Source organism: Rattus rattus, chromosome 9 (genome assembly GCF_011064425.1).
Source record: "Rattus rattus isolate New Zealand chromosome 9, Rrattus_CSIRO_v1, whole genome shotgun sequence".
Taxonomy (NCBI): Eukaryota; Metazoa; Chordata; class Mammalia; order Rodentia; family Muridae; genus Rattus; species Rattus rattus.
Genome location: NC_046162.1, coordinates 34333108 through 34351753, shown reverse-complemented (window position 1 = coordinate 34351753; position 18646 = coordinate 34333108). Strand labels below are relative to the sequence as shown.

Genomic DNA, 18646 nt, shown 5'->3' with positions numbered 1-18646 from the left:
TAGTGACAGTCCGCAATTCCCTGGCCCAGCTCGCCCTCAGTTCCGCCTCCTTGCGGTCTTGCCACCAATCCCTGTGCCCCGGACCATTTCACGCCAACCCCAAGAGGCATATGAGATTTGGGGGGGGAGGGGCGGGGGGGGCGGGCGGTCCTTTCTCTGTGTACCCCTGGCTGTCCTTGAACTCACTCTGTAGACCTGGCTGCCTCAAACTCAGAGATTGCCTGCCTCTGCCTCCCGATTGCTGGGATTAAAGATGTGGGCCACCACCACTAGGCTGTTTGTCCCCTCTCAGTAATAGCGAGCTGCAGTCTACCACGGAGGTGCATCTGCCAACCTTTTGTTATTTTTATTTTGAGACAGGATCTCATAAAGTTGCTCAGGCAAGTCGTGCCCTTGCTTCTGAGAAACTGGGATTGCAACCTTGAAGCACCAGGTCCAACTTGGCATCTATTGCCTAAAACTGCATTTATTTTTTATTTTTTATTTTTTATTATTTTTTTTTTTTTAGATTTATTTAGTAAGGGGTTGGGGATTTAGCTCAGTGGTAGAGCGCTTGCCTAGCAAGTGCAAGGCCCTTCAGTCCCCAGCTCCGAAAAAAAGAAAAAAAAAAAAGATTTATTTAGTATATATAAGTACCCTGTAGCCGTCTTTAGACACACCAGAAGAGGGCATCAGATGGTTGTGAGCCAACATGTGGTTGCTGGGATTTGAACTCAGGACCTCTGGAAGAGCAGTCAGTGCTCTTAACCACTGAGCCATCTCTCTAGCCCAAAACTGCATCTTTTGAGTGACCCTTGAGCTTACACTGGGGTATGTTTTACTTCTTGCAATTCTTTGGGAAGCCCACACCCCTGATCTTGGATGTGTCTCGTTTTTCCCTCTGAGCATCCCTTTTTCTTAACCTTTAAGCTTAAGCCTATATTACAATGTCTTTACTCATTTCCACCTAAATATGCCTTTCATAGGGGGCTGGCTAAAAATCGAGCTCAGTGGTAGAACGTCTGCCTTAGCTTATAAAATTCCCTGGGTTCAGTCCCCTGTACCATACAAAAAATGTGGGTCCTGTTTGTCTTGTTTGAGAAAGGGTCTCTTACATAGCCTTGGTATCTGCCGTTAGGTGACAAGTTTAACCCTTGGAACCCACAGATTGAATACAGAGAATCAATTCCTGGGAAAGTTGTCATCTGACTTCCACAAGTGCACCACACTGAATGAAGGAAGACATTTTTATTATTCAAACTTTGGAAGAACAGAAAAATAAAAATTAAGATCATTTTAGAAGAATCTCAATATTACCATATTACCAGTTTTTATTTCATGGACAGTGTTGTAAAACACAACACTTGGTCTGCCCACACAGCATTTCAACCTTCAGTTCTTGCTTCTGCAGAATTGGGACTAATATTAAGAAGCAATCAGTATTATGAAGAAACAATAACCATTGCATGCCTGGCGGTGCACCCCTGTAATCCCAGCTGAGAGGCAGAGATGGAAAGGTCAGGAGTTCAAAGACGGCCTCACTCCAATACACAGTAAATCTGAAGCCCACCAGGCCCACGTGAGACCCTGTCTAAAACCAGACAGAAGGACATACAGAAAGTATGGGAACAGCACTGGGAAGCATTACTGCTTAACGACATTAAACTAGTCTGTGGGACCGGGCAATGGTGGTACACACCTTTCGATTCCAGCACTTGGGAGGCAGAGACAGGCTTTCTGAGCTTGAGGCCAGCCTGGTCTACAGAGAAACCCTGTCTTGAAAAACCAAACCAAACCAAACCAAACCAAACCAAAAAACCCAAAGCCAAAAAACAAAACAAACAAAAAAACTAGCTGGAGACAATGGAGGATTTTAACTCGAAGTCTTACAGGTTTTGGCCAGGCATGATGGCACAAACCTTTAGTCCCAACACTTGGGAGTCAGAGGCATGTGGACCTCTAAGTTCAAGGCTACAAGTTCCAGAACAGCCAGGACTAGAGAGACCCTGTCTCAAAAAACCAGAAACCTTTTAGAGGTTTTGACCAAAACAAGAAAAACATAGAACTGCTTGGGGCGGTTTCACATGGTAACAGCACCTAGGTTATATTAAGTCAAACTGAAAGCTGAGATCAGTTTGGCTAGAGGCAGCTGCAGTGAGACAGGTGAGGGGTAACCAGGGCCTCGGTTGGGTCAGTGGGAAGAGAGAAACAGGGAGTTAAGAATGAGAAAAAGAACATTTTGTTGTAAGGTTTCATGTGGTTAGCAGGGATAGAGAGATAGCAAAGTCGGAAGTTTAACGGGAGTAACAAATACATGGCTCTGTTCTACACGATGCACTGTAGGTCCCGAAGTCTGTGCTCCCCAGTAAACGCAGGGCTTGCCATTCCATTCTGTAGCTGTTTTTGCCACTTTATGGGTTCTTCTTTTTTCCCACTCATTACCTGCCTCCCCCCATTTCACTCCCTACCACTAGACAGGAAAGAAAGGAGGATTGTGGGAAGAGAGAGATTTGTGAATCTAATTTCTGTTTGTTTCTTCTTTGAGCACAACTAACAAAGTGCAAACGACCCCCACGAACAACCGCTAACTACACCTCTCAGGGCTCTCACATTTAGATAACCCCTAAAAAGTTCCCAGAATTCCAAAGGGTACACAGTCGCAGAAACTATTTTCAGGAGGCAAAATCATGCCTCTGGTAGAGCATGAGGCAAATCAGTCAGCTGCCACAAAGCAGTCCCATACTCCACCCTTGGGATTAAAACAAAAACTTATTTCTGTGTTTTTTAAAGAAACTAAAATTCCGGAAATGATCACTATATCCCCCTCCCATCAGTTATCCTCACAGCAGCTAGAATTTTTTTCAATGAGTCATCTTAGCTCAGTGGTTCTCAATCTGGGGGTCGTCTAAGAGTGGAAGGCTGAGAGGCACTGCCTTAAGGTGGCTGTGAAGGCAGAGGCAGCAAGACTGGGTCATGAGGGGCTTTGAGGGTGGGGCAGGGTTTCTGATTTTATGCAGCAGGAAGTAAGAAAAACCTCTGAGAGCAATTTTAGGTTGACTGAGCAGGCAGGAGTAATGGCCAAACGTTTTGGAGAACCAGAAGTACCTGTACAGCAATGTCTGTACCTGGAACTTATAGTGTGGACTAGGGAGGAAGAATCCAGGAGAAACATCCCGGTAGTTCCTGTGCAGGGTGCTAAGCTCAACATGCTGGGTAACGAGAACAGGGATTTCATAAAGAAGCCCCCATGAGCAAGGAAGCACCCTGGCTTGTGGTGTGATGACCATACCTGTGACGTGCTTTACAACAGCTGACATCACATACAAACAGGTGTCCTGGGGTAGGCAAATGAGGGCAAAGAACTGTTCCTAAATTGGAGCAGCAAGTAAGTTTCAGAGGATGAAACTGTTCTTCAAATAAACGTCTGTAACTGGAATCGTCCTGTCTGAACCTGGAGCAGAATGAATTTTTGTTGTTGGAGACAGGGTCTCTCTACATAGCCCTAGCAGTTCCAGAACTGTGTAGACCAGGCTGGCCTCAAACTCATAAAGATCTACCTGCCTCTCACTCCCGAGGGCTGGATTTCAGGCTCTACCACGCCTGGCCTCTCCTCAGTTTCTTAAAGCTGACCAGTCGGAAAGGTAAACTGCACTCAGAATCTTAACCGGAGTTTGTGTGTTCATAATAGCAACAGAGAAATTTAGGAACGGAACAAAGCTGTTTACTTATTAGTAAACTATTTATAGCTATTTAACTGATTTAACCAATTGGGTTGTTTACTTTTTAAAATCTGAGCAGAGATATTGCTTAAATGGGACAAAGTTCAAAGAAAGCTTTGATTTAACCAAATCAAACCACCGTGCCAAGGCCAACAAACCGAGATAATTCCAAAGGAGTTGAATATAAAGAGAAGATTAAACCCATAGAAGTTGGAAACCATGCCTTAAGCGTTTACCTCTTTGAAGAGAGGCCATTTTTTTCCTCCTGACCACATGAAGCTTTGGCAGTTTCTGAGTTCTATTTTCTCTTTAAAGCAAGCCTTACATTCTTGTTTTTGTTGTTGTTGTTGTTGTTGTTGTTGTTCTTGTTTTGTTTTACCGTTTTTAGGTATTTGGTTTGAGATTTTATCATAGATATTCTTAGGTGAAAGTTTGATTAAGGGCTGGAGAGATGGCTCAGCAGTTAAGAGCACTGACTGCTCTTCCAGAGGTCCTGAGTTCGATTCCCAGCAACCACATGGTGGCTCACAACCATCTGTCATGAGATCTGATGCCCTCTTCTGGTGTCTGAGACAGCGGCAGTGTACTCACATAAAAAATAAATCTTTAAAAAACAAAGTTTGATTAAAAGTATCATCTTCCACCAGGAGTCATGGCTCGTGCCTTTAATCCCAGCACTCAGGAGGCAGAGGCAGGTGAATCTCTGTGAGTTCGAGGCCAACCTAGTTTACAAGGCAGTAAACAAGAGCTATACAGAGAAACTGTCTCAAAACAAAACAAAACAAACAAAAGAGTATCATCTTCATCCTAAAAAAGCCTACCTGGATCTTGTAATGGGGGATGGGGGAGTGGAGAGATGGCTCAGCAGTGAAGAGCACTGGCTGTACTTCTACAGGACTAGGGTTCCTTTTCCATCACCCACATCAGGGTAGGTCACAACTGTCAACTCCAACGCCAGGGGATACAATGCCCTCTTCTGGTCTCTGTGGGTACTGCATACATATGGTGTAAATACTCCTTTGTAGGAACCCGTACATACAGAAAATAAACTTTAAAACAATCTTTTTTTTTTTAATTGTTGAATTCCACTCACAGCCAATATATTTTAGTATGTTTTGAGGTAAATTTAATAAAATCAGGTTAGAATAATTTTGTATATGTAGTTACGCTTGCTTTGTGGGTCTGACAGTAGTTTTAGCTTGTGCTCTTTTTCTGTAATGCTTCGTAGCAGGCATTAAATAGTAAATGAATTAGGTCAGATGTACTTTCCCCTGAGGTTGTGAAACTCATGGCCTAATACATTTCAATCAGCAGCACACATCTGTGAGGACTTTGTCATCTGCTTGGAGCAGGAAAAACCAAAGTGGAGTGAAGGTAGCTAAGATCACTACTGATATCATTAATTATGTTGCATAACCAACCAGTTTCTACTTCTCTGTCGCCTTAAAAGTCAAGGTCTGGGGGTAAAAATAAAAGCAACTCACAAACTACTTGCCCAGAACGTAAGTTTGAATTATCCGCCTCAATGTAGACTCCCAGAGGAGGAATTAAAAACTGCCTTTAATTTTTTGAACTCAGGGCTTCTTCTCACAAGGTTAGGCAAACTCTTTACCAGTAGCCTACATCTCTTAACCCCTTTTTTGAGAAACCGAGTCTTATACTGATCCAAGTGTGGTGAATGGGCTTCAGGGTGACTATGCTACGAAGAAGCTAATGTCAAAATTAATCTTAATCCTCCAGATGAAAAGAAAAGGCTTCCTCCTTAACGTCATCAGACATTTTAACCTTGACCCAGGGTCTTTACTCAAGCCCTGGCTGACCTGACTAGGCCACTTTCGAACTTAGAAAGACACTTCTGCCTCGACCTCCCGATCGCTACCATGTCCCGCCCATGACACTTGACATACACACGTATTGTAACATCTCATTTTAAAACTCTCTGGCACTCTACACCTGGCATAGCATCCGCTGAGCCACCAGCGGAAGATGATGACATCGGTCGTTTCAGGTAATCCTCAAAGATTCCCGGAAGAGGAGCCCGGTTTCTCCTATCCCACCCGATCGACTCTAAAAGTCCGCACCACCCTCAGATCCCCGGTCTGTCAAGAAGGTGACGTTCTCCATGCCGGGGATTTTCGTAGTGGTGACACAGGCTACTTCCGGCGGGTGGCGGGAGTCAGTGACGTGGCAGGCGAGTCTGTGCACGGTCCTCCGGGCCAGGACACGGGACTGTCAGCTGGCCTCGGGGCAGCTCCCCGGGGACAGAGAGCACGGCCGCAGCCTCCAGCCGGAACCGGAAGTGCCACGTGTCCCCACTGTGCCTGCGCGGCCGGCGGCTCCGCCCAGGGCCTCCCTCCTCTCCGGGTTCGGCTGCCGCCTCCGAGCCCGGCGTTCGCAGCCCCGCCGGCCTGACTCCGGAGCCTCTCCGAGCCCAGGCCGGGTCGTGGCCGCCGGCGGGCTGAAGAGACCGAGACGCCATGCCTCGACTTTGACGCGCCACCCCTGTGTGTTCCGCTTCTCCGGTTTCAGCTCCCTTCCCTCGGCTTTCCTGTTGGAGCTCTTAGGATCGACGCTGCGGTCGACCCCGACGGCTCTGTCCTACCCTGAGATCCCCGGGCGCCATGGCCCAGCCCAGGATCCCGGCTGCCCGCGGCGCCGCAGCCGGCCTCCAGGCCCAGAACGGAGCCGCCTCAGCCTCGGGGTCTCCCTACACCAACGGTGAGTGCCGCACGGGGGCGGGGAGGACGGCACGGCTCGGGCCGGGGACAAGTACTAACCCGGTCTGCCGCGGTGAGTGGCGGATGACGGCCTGGCCCCTGGAGCCGCGGTGGACGTGCACCTGCAGACCAGCGCTGGTGGGACTGTTTCATATGTATTTATAGGTTCAGCCTGCAAACAGTAAGCACCTGCAGTATGCAACGTCTGCGATAAACAAGAGGAGAAAAAGAATCCTAGACGAAATCAGTTCCCAGAACTGCCTTATGGAGGTCATAGTGTCTGGGTGTCATCACGCTCTGCGCCACCTCAGTCCTATGTCCTAGAGGGCAGGGTTCATTTCGGGTCTGCAGGCTCGAAGTGTAGGGGGTGGTGGCGGGCCCTGGTTATTAATTTGAGTTTGCACAGATGAATGAATGACTCCCCCTTTGGCAGACCCCTTTAGCACTTGCTCATCTCTCCAGGGATCTTTCTTCAAGGATTTTCCTATGACTGTCCCTGGGCAGTCCTTTTTAGTTTTCCAGTTGTGGAAGAACCAAATAGATGGGCGGCTAGGACTTCTAGGGTTCTCCTCTTCATGTAGGACATTAGTAAGTCACAACTCTCTGAACCCTAGGAAAGTGTACATCTGGCACTATAATTTATCATTTGGCGGGAGAATATCTTATAATTGGATACTTTGTCTAGAATTCCTGAAGCTTTCCTACAGCGTGACTTGCTAAGCTTATTTTAATTGTTATAATAAAGACTCATTTTCTGCCTACTTACAAATTAACCTACAAATCTTTGCTTTATGGAAAGAAGACAGGGAGAATAATACTAAAGTACTTACTGTGCCCATTTGAAGTTGGAGAAAATAGCCAGTGACTAAATTGCTGGTTACAATGCATTTAGAGGAGACTACTGTTTTCTTTACAAAGAGGGTTCTTTGTAAGACTTAAAAATGTCTGTGGGTAGGCAGTTATGTGGGCAGGGCAAGAGAAGCGAGAATCATTGACAGGTTGTTGAATTGTCTCTTAAGTTTATAGTAACAGATTATGTAAACTACATTTTCTTCTGTGACACTGACATTTGCACAGAAGATGCAATCCCTCACTTTAAGGTGAAAACAACTAAAGATGTTTCCTGTGTGGGTTTTTCTTATGAATTGCACTTAAATAACAAATTCTGTAAATATGCCAGTAAGCTTGCGAGCAAGCAGAGCTGTCAGGATTTTGAAATGTGGCAGGAATTGTATCAGGATGTTAGGCTGTGCTGGAGACATTTCATTGGCTTTTTTGTTTGTTTTTTTACTCTGTCTCGATCTTATCTCCGATTGGTCTGAGATATATATATATACATACATACATATATATATATATATATATATATATATATATATATATATATATATATATAGTGTCTCGCTCTTTTCTCCGGTTGGCCTGAAACTTGTGGCAATCCTCCTGTCTCAACTGCTCTAGTGCTTGGATTACAGAGCCGGAGTTTCCGTATCCCATGTACTTCGTTAATTTGGTCAAAGCTAAACATGCACCTGTTGCACATCTATGTTCTGACCTTGGGCATAAGAGAGTTCGGATTGTTTAGAGCCATTTGGGAGTTCAGATATGGAACTGGTAATTGTGGTTCAGGGTGGTAGCAGCTGGAAAAAAATCTGTCTGGTAGAAGGAGCAGAGATAAGACTAAGAGTAAACGGCTTGAGCTGTTACGTTTGCCTTTTTCTAATTTGATTTTTTTTTTGCTCTTGGTTGTTAGGGTGATTTTTTTATTATTTTTTTTTCTACTTTTGAGTTTACCATATAATTACATAATTTATACCTTCCCCTCTCTCCTAGGTCTTTTTTTTTTAAAAAGGTTTTTTAAAAGAATTATATATTTATTTTATTTATATGAGGACACTGTAGCTGTACTCATCAGACACACCAGAAGAGGGCATCAAATCCCACTATAGATGGCTTTGAGCCATCCTGTGGCTGCTGGGAATTGAACTCAGGATCTCTCTGGTCAGTGCTCTTAACTGCTGAGCCATCTCTCCAGCCCTCCCCTCGGCCTTTTATAATAGCTTTCTTTATTGATTTTTATTTTATTGAAGCAGGGTAACATAGTGAGTTCCAGGCCAGCCACAAAGGCTACATAGTGAGAGCCTGTCGTCCCCCCACCCCCCAGAAAAGGTATTATAAGAAATTGAGATTTGCTTCTTCTGATGGCACAAGTGTAACAGCCCTGGCTAGCCCTGAACTCATTCTGTAGACCAGGCTAGCCTGGAACTCAGAGATTCACCTACCTCTGCTTTCCAAGTGCTGGCATTAGAGACTTGTGCCATCAGAAGAAGTTCATCTGAGGTTATAATACCTTTTCTTGGTGTGTGTGTGTGTGTGTGTGTGTGTGTGTGTGTGTGTGTGTGTGAGAGAGAGAGAGAGAGAGAGAGAGAGAGAGAGAGAGAGACAGACAGACAGACAGACAGACAGACAGATAGACAGACGCAGGCTCTCACTACTCACTGTGTAGCCTTTGTGGCTGGCCTGGAACTCACTATGTAGGCCAAGCTGGCCTCAAGCACTCAAAGGTTGATCTCCTTCTATCTGCTGAGTGCTGGGATTAAAGATGAGCCCAGCCTATAGTGCCCATTTTTTAAGTTTGTTTTTAATGGAAGTGTTGTCAGTCAATGGCGGATATCCTGTTAGGTGGTTGTTTGTTCATTCTTTAATTCTGAGAATAGGGTTGTGGTACTGAATAGTACTGAATGTAGGCTTGGGAGGTGAAATGGAGAACAGTCGCATGCTGCAATCTATACTTGCTAAACTCATGCAAGTCAGTAACTGCTGCTTACACATTCTATTTGGGTTTTGTATACCAAGCTAGCCTTGAACTCAGAGCATGCCTGGTAGTTCTATTTGAAAATTCTTAAGATGTTGGTTTAATGTGCGTGTATAAGTTAACATGTTACAGTACAGTTAGATCTTAAGATATCATTTAGATTTAATCAAAACAGCAAGAATGACTATTTTCATTTTCTATAAGTTGCTTTTTCTGCTGTATTCCTGGCACCAAACCATTTTGCTCTCTGATAGGTTGTTATATTGTATTACAACCTAGATTATCTGTAAAGGTTTCTAATAATGATTTGTATATACATGTTTCTGTTGCAAAAAATTGATAGTGAGGCTGTAAGACAACTATCTTATCCTGATGGCCGTGGTCAGGGTAAAGGAGATAAGGACTCCATCTTTGTGTACACCCTTTGCTGGCTGTTTGACTCAACTTGCCAAGCAGAGACTGAAGCTTTATTAACAGGATTTCTTTGTAAAATCGATGTAATAGTTACCTTTTACATATAGAGCTAAGGCTGAGAGGGGAGTTTTCTTTCTCTTTCCCCCGTACACTGTAATTTTATGAACTAATGTCTAATGCTCCTCAGCTTGTAAGCCCTGTAACTTGGAGCCCACATAGAATGTAGCACATTTAAGAGTTACTAATCTGGGGGTGGGAGAATCAGTGGTTAGGAGCACCCGCTGCTGTTGCAGAGGACCAGAGTTCCAGTCTCAGCACCACATAGTAGTTCACAAGCATTTCTACCTTCAGTCCCAGGGTAGGTCTCCATCACTCTCTTCTCCTCTGTGAGCAGCAGGTGGGCCTGTGGTGCAAGATATACACACAAAAAATACCTATACTTTTTTTTTAAATAGCAATTTTGTTTAACAAAAGTTTTAGAATTAGGCGTCTTGCCGTTCAGTTCAACAAACTGATTTATTGATATTCATAGTAAGATTATGTGTATTGATTTATTCATAGTAAGATTAGAGCACATTTTCAACTACAGTTCAATTTATTTTAAATCTTGTGTGTGTGTGTGTGTGTGTGTGTGTGTGTGTGAGAGAGAGAGAGAGAGAGAGAGAGAGAGAGAGAGAGAGAGAGAGAGAACCTACATAGGCCAGAGGTGTTGGATCCTATAGAACTGGAATTGAAGAACTGGAGTTGAGGTGACTGTGAGCCATCTGACATGGGCTCTGGGAATTGAAGTTGGGTTCCCTGGAAGAGCAGTACTTGCTCTTTTTTTTTTTTTTTTTTTAAATATTTATTAATTTATTTTATGTGAGTACACTGTAGCTGTCTTCAGACACACCAGAAGAGGGCATCAGATCCCATTACAGATGGTTGTGAGCCATCATGTGGTTGCTGGGATTTGAACTCAGGACCTCTGGAAGAGCAGTCAGTGCTCTTAACCCCTGAGCCATCTCTCCAGCCCGCAGTACTTGCTCTTAACAACTTCTTCTTCTTCTTCTCCTTCTTCTTCTCCTTCTTCTTCTTCTTCTTCTTCTTCTTCTTCTTCTTCTTCTTCTTCTTCTTCTTCTTCTAATTTGCCAGGACCCTTTTTTTTTTTTTTTAAGATTTATTCATTTATTATATATAAGTACACTATAACTGTCTTCAGACACACCAGAAGAGGGCATCGGATCTCTTTACAGATGATTGTGAGCCATCATGTGTTTGCTGGGAATTGAACTCAGGACCTCTGGAAGAACAGTTGGTGCTCTTTTTTTTTTTTTTTTTTTTTTGGTTCTTTTTTTTTTTTTTTGAGCTGGGGACCCGAACCCAGGGCCTTGCACTTCCTAGGCAAGCGCTCTACCACTGAGCTAAATCCCCAACCCCAGTTGGTGCTCTTAACCGCTGAGCCATCTCTCCAGCCCTGCTCTTAACTTCTGAGTCATCTCTCCAGCCCACATTTTCAACTTAAAAATATTTTTTATTTGTGTATGTGCATACATTCATGTTTCTCTGCATGTGTATACAATATATATAAATTATATACACATATATGGCATATATATATATATACATACACACACATATCACACATATATGTATATACACATATAAGCTACAAACGTGAAGGTGCCCTCAGAGAGTAAAAAGGAGCATCAGATCTCCTGGAGCTAGAGTTACAGGCAGTTGTGAGCCACTTGATATGGGATGGGTGCTTGCCACTGAATTTGGGTCATCGGGAAGAGCAGCAAGTTCTCTTAATGGCTGAGCCATTGGTCCAGTCGCTTATATAGGAAGTCTTTAGTCATGAAACAGGCTGTGAATAAAGGAGATGTCTAGTCTCTCTAGTTATTGTGGCCGAGCTCCATTTTTTTCAGAATGGGCAGTAACTGGGCTCCCAAAATTGGCTCTGTGTACCTCTAATATCACACTGTAGGCCAGGTATAACACTCAGTGTAAACCACCTCTTCAGCATGTACAAGATTAAGTTCAGTGCCCGGCACTGCAGAAGCCACAAAGAATGTAACACTGTTGCATGTAGTAACCATTGAATTGCTTCTGTCTCTGCTGACAGAGGGAGGGCTCTGGAGAGACATAGTAACAGGCTTGCTGTTCTGTTACAATGCTCTCAGGCACTAGCCAGTGGCACTGTGAATATCATCTAATTACTTACTTACTCTTCTCCTTGATCCCAGGACCTAGATACTTGAACTAGTGTGAGAATCCAGATCAGGGCCCTTGTTTTTGGATCCTTTAGACCTGTAACTACAACAAATAGTTGCTGACAATTTTAAGATTGTTTCTTGCTTCTTCCCCCGCCCCCCTTTCTCTCCCCATCTGAGTTTTAAGTAAGGGGTAACTGACTAATTTCTTTTCTTCCCTTCCTTCCTTCCTTCCTTCCTTCCTTTCTTTCTTTCTTTCTTTCTTTCTTTCTTTCTTTCTTTCCTTCCTTCCTTCCTTCCTTCCTTCCTTCCTTCCTTCCTTCCTTTTTTTAACCTTTTGTTAGCATTCTGTTCTTATTCCAACATGGACCTTCCTGTTCTGTCATTATTATCTGTCGGTCTCATAGTCCTGCTCTCTTGCCTCCTGTGTGTGTATATGCATCTAACAGGTGTTTCTGCTTGTAAGGCAAACATTCCACCACTGAGCAAAATCTTGAACTGTTTATAAATGTCTTGTAATTCCGGAAGTTTAACTTTGATTCTCAGAATTTGCTTTCCTCCTTTTGTTACTGTTTTGTTTTATGGTGCTGAGGAGCAAACCCAAGCTGGACATGGCTAGGCTAAACACTTCATTGTTGAGCCTCAACCCACCTCCACCCCTGCTTTGTAAATGTGTGCGTGTTCGTGTGTTCCTGCGAGTTCACACCAGCAGAGGCCAGAAGAGAGTGTCTAATTCCCCGGAGCTGGAGGTGCATGGGCTTGTGAGCCACATGATGTGGGTGCTGGGAGCTGAACCCCAGTCATCCGAGAGAGCAGTAAGTGCTCGTACATCCTTAGCCCTTTTTTGTTTGCTCTTTGAGGCTGGGTCTCATAGCCTAGGCTGACCTCAAACCAACTGTGTAACGAAGATTCCCATAAATTTCTGATCCTCAGGCCCCTACCTCACAATGTTGAGATTATAGGTGTATCCTGACGCGGCTTTCTTCCCTTTGTTTTCTTTGACAAATTCTTCAAGTAAAGCATGTATTTTGATTAACAATGTGAGATGAGTTACTAAGTTAGAGTCCCTGGGGCTAAATCTACAGACAGTTGTGCACTGCGGAGTGGGTACAGGAAATTGAACCCAAATCCTCTGTGAAGAATAGCAGTGCTTTTAACCACTTGGCCACCTCTCCTACTTCCTGAATTAAGTTTAAATTAGTCATCCTTTTAGGTTCATGTATGATAGTTAGCTAATAGAAACTGCCTGCTAGATAGTGAATGAATGGCTTGAGAATAAGAAGGGCCTCAGTCTTTATCCTGTTTAGAATTTTAAGGAAAACTATTTGGGATATATCTGCTTCCTTTATGTTTTGTTTATTTATTATATGGATTTGTTTATTATTATGAAGATTGAACTCAGGGCCTCATGTGTACTGGGCAGTCATTCACTCTACCAGTTAGCAACATCCTCACCCTTCTGTATTTTTAAATTTTGAAACATAGTTTCAGTGAGTTGTTCAGGCTGGCCTTGGGCTCATTTTGTAGCCGGGGTAGGCTTTGAACATGTGATTCTTCTACCTCAGCCTCCCAAGTTACAGACTTGAATTGCCAGGACCAGCCTTTTCTTCTATGTGGACTTCACTGTGAAAGAGGCAGCTAATTCAGTGTGTTCTTAAGTGTTTAGGAGGCTTATAAGTCAGAATTTTTTTTAAAGTTTTTTTAAAGATTTATTTATTTATTTTATGTATATGAGTACATTGTAGCCCTTCAGACACACCAGTAGAGGGCATCGGATCTCATTACAGATGGTTGTGAGCTACCCTGTGGTTGCTGGGAATTGAACTCAGGACCTCTGGAAAAGCAGTCAGTGCTCTTAACCACTGAGCCATCTTTCTACCCTCATAATTTTTATATTATATAATGCTATCAGAAGTAGTCTTTTAATTTTATGTTTGATTTACTGGAGAATAATATAAGATATCATTATTTTAAAAGTTATCTATATTAGTGGGTTTTCTGTTTGTTTTGGCGTTGTTAGGGATTGAGCACATAGTCTCACATAACTAGTAAACAGGCTATAATGGAGCTAACACATCCAGGCATTCCTTTCCTCATTTTAGAACTTTATTTTGAGACAGGGTCTTGCTAAGTTGCCACAGCTGGCCAGAATGTGTGTGTGTATCTATATGTGTGTGTACCCCTCCCCAGATGTGTGTGTGTGTCTGGATGTGTGTGTACCCTTCCCTGGATGTGTGTGTATGTCTGTATGCATGTGTACCACTACCCCACCCTCTGATTTTCCCTCAGAACAGAATCTTACTATGTAGCCACGATTGGCCTGTATCACTCTATGTAGAACAGGCTGGCTTCCGTGGACTTGATGGGATCCTCCTCCCTCTGCCATCATGGTGTTAGATTTACAGATGTGTGCCATTACATCCAGTTCACATGTGCGGTGTCTACAGTCCATTACAAAATCTGTGTGAGCTGTCAGTACCTGAGGCATATACTCTTTCAGGTGCTAGGAGTCTGTTGAGTGAGTTACTGGTCTTTGGTCAGTAGGGAGAAGTGAAGGAGTCTCCCACTGTAGCTCAGGCGAGCCTCCAACCCACGACAGCCTTCTGGTACCTGACTCTGAAGTACTGGGATTACAGGTGTGGGCTCCCTAGCTGGGCTTCTGTTGAGTCTTGTAGAATAGACATTTACTACGGTTAGACCTGGGGTCTAAATCTGTACCCTTGTTGCAGATTCTTCTTTGATTAGGAAACTGCTATTGGTGTGAAGCACTTTTTGCACTGAATTGACTCTCTTTCGCTTTACTTCACCTAACTTGACCTCTGTGGTGGTTTAGGTGAAAATGTTCCCCATAGGGTCATAGAGGGGCACTAGTAGGAGGATGGCCTGTTGGAGTAGGTGTGGCCTTGTTGGAGTTAACAGTTACCTGGAGGTTTCAGATATTCAAGGTAGGCCCAGAGCGCCTCTCTCTTCTTGCTGCCTGTGGATCCAGATGTAGATCCAGCTCCTTCTCTATTGCCATGTCTGCCTGGGCTGTCTCCATGCTTCCCGCCATGATAATAGTATAAACCTTTGAAGCCGTAAGCCAGCCGCAATTCAATGTTTTCTGTTGGAGTGCGGTGGTTTGAATAGACTTAGCCCAGGGGAAGTGGCACCACTAGGAGGTGTGGCCTTGTTGGAGGAAGTGTGTTACTGTGTAGGTGGGCTCTGAGGATTCCTGTGGTCAGGCTCCACTCAATTCAGAAGAGACCCTCCTCTCCTGCCTGCAGAAGACAGTCCTCTCCTGGCTGCCTTCCAGTCAAGCTGTAGAACTCTCAGCTCCTCCAGCACCTTATCTGCCTGTGTGCTGCCATGCTTCCGGTCATTGATAATAATGGACCAAACCTCTGAAGCTGTAAGCCAGCCCCCATTAAATGTTTGCCTTGGTCATGGTGTTTCTTTCTTTTTCTTTTCTTTTTTTAAGATTTATTTATTTTATGTATATGAGTATGCTGTAGCTGTCCTCAGCTACACCAGAAGAGGGCATAGGATGCCATTACAGATGGCTGTGAGCCACCATGTGGTTGCTGGGACTTGAACTCAGGACCTCTGGAAGAGCAGTCAGTGCTCTCAACCACTGAGCCATCTCTCCTGCCCTTATTTAGGGTTTTTAAGGCAATCTCACTGGTGGAATGAGGAGGTGGGCACTAAGGGGAAAGGGATGACTTTAAGAGCCGCCCCTCCCCCACTAGCTTTAAGGTAATGGAGTACAGAAACAGTGATGGAGAATAAATCGCCCAGCAATTGGTGTGAAGGGAATGCTGTGTGAATGGTGTGTCCAAGCAATTGGTGTGAAGGGAATGGTGAGGTCGGTGGGGTGGGAAGGGCACCACTTCCTGGAGGACACTTACTGTTGGACCAGGAAGAGATCAGGAGTAAAGGAACAAACCCTGCCGCTGCTCTCTGCTTTCCCTCACACAACAGAGAGAACCCTCTTGTGACCACGCTGGGTGTGTGCACAAGCAGTTCTCCAATGGCTACAACTACAGCTCAACCTGTCCTGTTCAGTAGTGACCCCATCCACCCAGAGATACCCCAGAGCCTTCAGGTCACATAAGCATTTCGTCCCATAAGTGGCTTCAGATGCCAGTACCAAGTCAAGGTTTCTGACTTGTGCTTCTGATTGGCTATATCAGTGAATCCCATGATCCTCCTGCTTGGATGCAGACATTTGGTAGACAGCTCACAGAACTTGAAGAAACATTTATAATGGACAGTAGAAAGAGTTCATTGAGCAACCAGAGTCATAAGAGCAAGCAAGTGTGGGGAAAGGCAACCCCTCTTAGACATCTGTGTCTTCAGCAACCTGGAAGGTCATCGCATATACAGGATGGGATAGTTTCATGACAGTGACCAGGTGTGTAGTATGGAGCCCCCCGCCCCTTATTTTGAGACAGGGTCTCTGCCACCTAGGCTGGCCTCATACTCTGGTCATAGAGATCTTTCTGCCTCAGTCTTTCTTCTGAGATTATGGGCATGGGGTACCACACCTGGCATTGGTATCAGATTTAAAGAAAACAGTCCTTCCCTCCCTCCCTCTCTCTCTCTCTCCTTCTGTCCCTCCCTCCCCCCTCCCCCTCCCTCCCTCCCTCCCTCTCTCCCTCCCTCTGGTGTGTACGCTGTGCTGGCTAGCCTGTCCACATGCTGCGGTGCACACATGGAGAGGTCAGAGAGTGTCTTCGGTGAGTCGGTTCTCTGTTTCTGTTATGACTTCAGGTTGTTAGCTTGCATGGCAAACACTTTTACCCAATGAGCCATCTCAGTACCCAGATTTCAGAGTATTCTACCCCTAAAACAAAGGCAAACCCTTTAGCAGTCACTGTAGTGCCCCAGCCATGAATCAGCCTTTGATTCTGACATTATATATAGGTTAATTATACAATGCATGTATAATTAGAGTCTCCTCTGTCTTCGAATTAAAAAGGTGTGTGTGTGTGTGTGTGTGTGTGTGTGTGTGTGTGTGTGTGTGTGTGGTGGTGGTGGTGATAAGTGAACTCAGGGCCTTTATACATAGTAGACAGATGCTGTGCTCCAGCCCCAACATACAGTAATATTTTTAAGGTTTATAGCATTTATAATATGTTAGCAGCACTTTGTTTTTATGACCAAATCATATCCCATTGTACAGATAGATGTATCCCACTGGGTTACCCTTGGTCTGTTGATGGGGTGCTTGTCTCCATTTTGGAGACATTAGTCACTGTTCTACTGCTGTGAAGAGACGCCACGGCCAAGGCAGCTTTTAAAGGGAAGCATTTAATGGGGACGTGCTCAGTTTCAGAAGCTTAGTCATTGTTGTGGTTAAGAAGCATGGTGGCACACATGGCACTGAACAGTGTCTGAGAGCTACAGCCTGATCTTCAGGCCACAGGAAGAAAGAAAACTGAGCTGCCTTGGGCTTTTGAAACCTCAAAGCCCATCTCCAGTGACACACTTCCTCCAATAAGGCCACACCTACTCTAACAAGGCCACACCTCTTAATCCTTCCAAGATAGTGCCACTGTAATTACTAAGCATTCAAATATATGAGCATATGGGGACATTCTTATTCAAACTACCACAGTCCACTCCCTGGCACCCATAAGTTTATAGCCATATTATAATGCAGAATGCATTTAGTACAACTTCAAAAGTTCCTACATGCTCTGTTTCAAGCGTTTTAAAAGTCCAGAGTTTAGCCAGTAGCCTTTAATCCCAGCACTGGGGAGACAGAGGCAGGTGAATCTCTGAGTTCTAGGACAACCAGGGCTTCACAGAGAAACCCTGTCTTGACACCACCCCCCCCACAAAAAAAAAAAAAGGCCAAAGTCCAAGGTCTCTTCTGAGACTCATGGTGTTCTCTTAACTGTAAGCCTCTATAAAATCGAAAGAAAAAAGCAGATTACATGCTTCTAACATACAATGACACATACATTATCGTTCCAAAAGGGAGGAAAGGATGTGCTAGTATAATTTTAAAGGTGATAGTTTTTTCTTTATTCCAACTAACTCCCAAATAAATGAGACAGAGACTATAAGATGTATTTATTCAAGTTTTACAGCACAATAGCTGAACAGTATTAATGTATTTTAATCTTTTATCTGGCTACCTCCCAGCCAAAATCTCCGAGATACTTGCATTTAGTACTCGTCTGGCTCTCTCTGCTCCAGGTGTATTCCCACAGTGTCTCCTTGACCCTTTCCTCATGGGGAATTCTCTTCCTCCTCCCCATCCCCCACTTCCCTGGCTAGGATTGGAAGTCCAGTTCTATTTTCTTTTCTGCTCAGCCATTGGCTGATCAGCTTTTATTGATATGTCAGAGAATAAATGTTTATACCATACTTTAGAATAAGTATAATGTCATGCCTGGATTACAGTTGATACAGGGCATAGAAATCAGTATTTGTATAACACAGGATAATCTTACACAGTGCACAATAACATAGCAAGGAAATGCTGGGCAAAGCAAGATAAAACCAGCAGGCCAAACTTGAAAATCTGCATCTTGATGTCTGATATCAAGATGGTCTTCGGATCTCAACTCCTTTCGGCTTTGTCCAACACACTTCTCTCTCTTAGGTTGGTTCCACACCTGATCTTCAGTTCTTGGCAAATGTTAAAGGAGTCTCCATCTTCTTGGAGTCTGCTGTGAAATCCAAGTTTCATCCTTACAGTCTCAGACAGTGTCTCGAGGCCTCCGTGCACAGGGACAGTCCTGGGGCATATCAGGCCTCAGTGACTTTCCTTAGCCTTGGAGGGAGATTCACAGCCCCTTTCTTGTATCCGTGACT

General features: G+C 44.3%; 1 protein-coding gene across 1 annotated transcript in view; it reads left to right on the top strand.

Moving 5' to 3' along the window:
• Positions 1-6073: 6073 nt before the first annotated feature.
• Positions 6074-18646, top strand: part of Sec24a (SEC24 homolog A, COPII coat complex component) — a 71039-nt gene continuing 58466 nt past the window's right edge. The window contains exon 1 of the mRNA XM_032914140.1: positions 6074-6416. Within this exon, the coding sequence (XP_032770031.1) occupies positions 6320-6416 (97 nt within the window). The 5' untranslated portion in view covers positions 6074-6319. The remainder of the gene's footprint in view (positions 6417-18646) is intronic.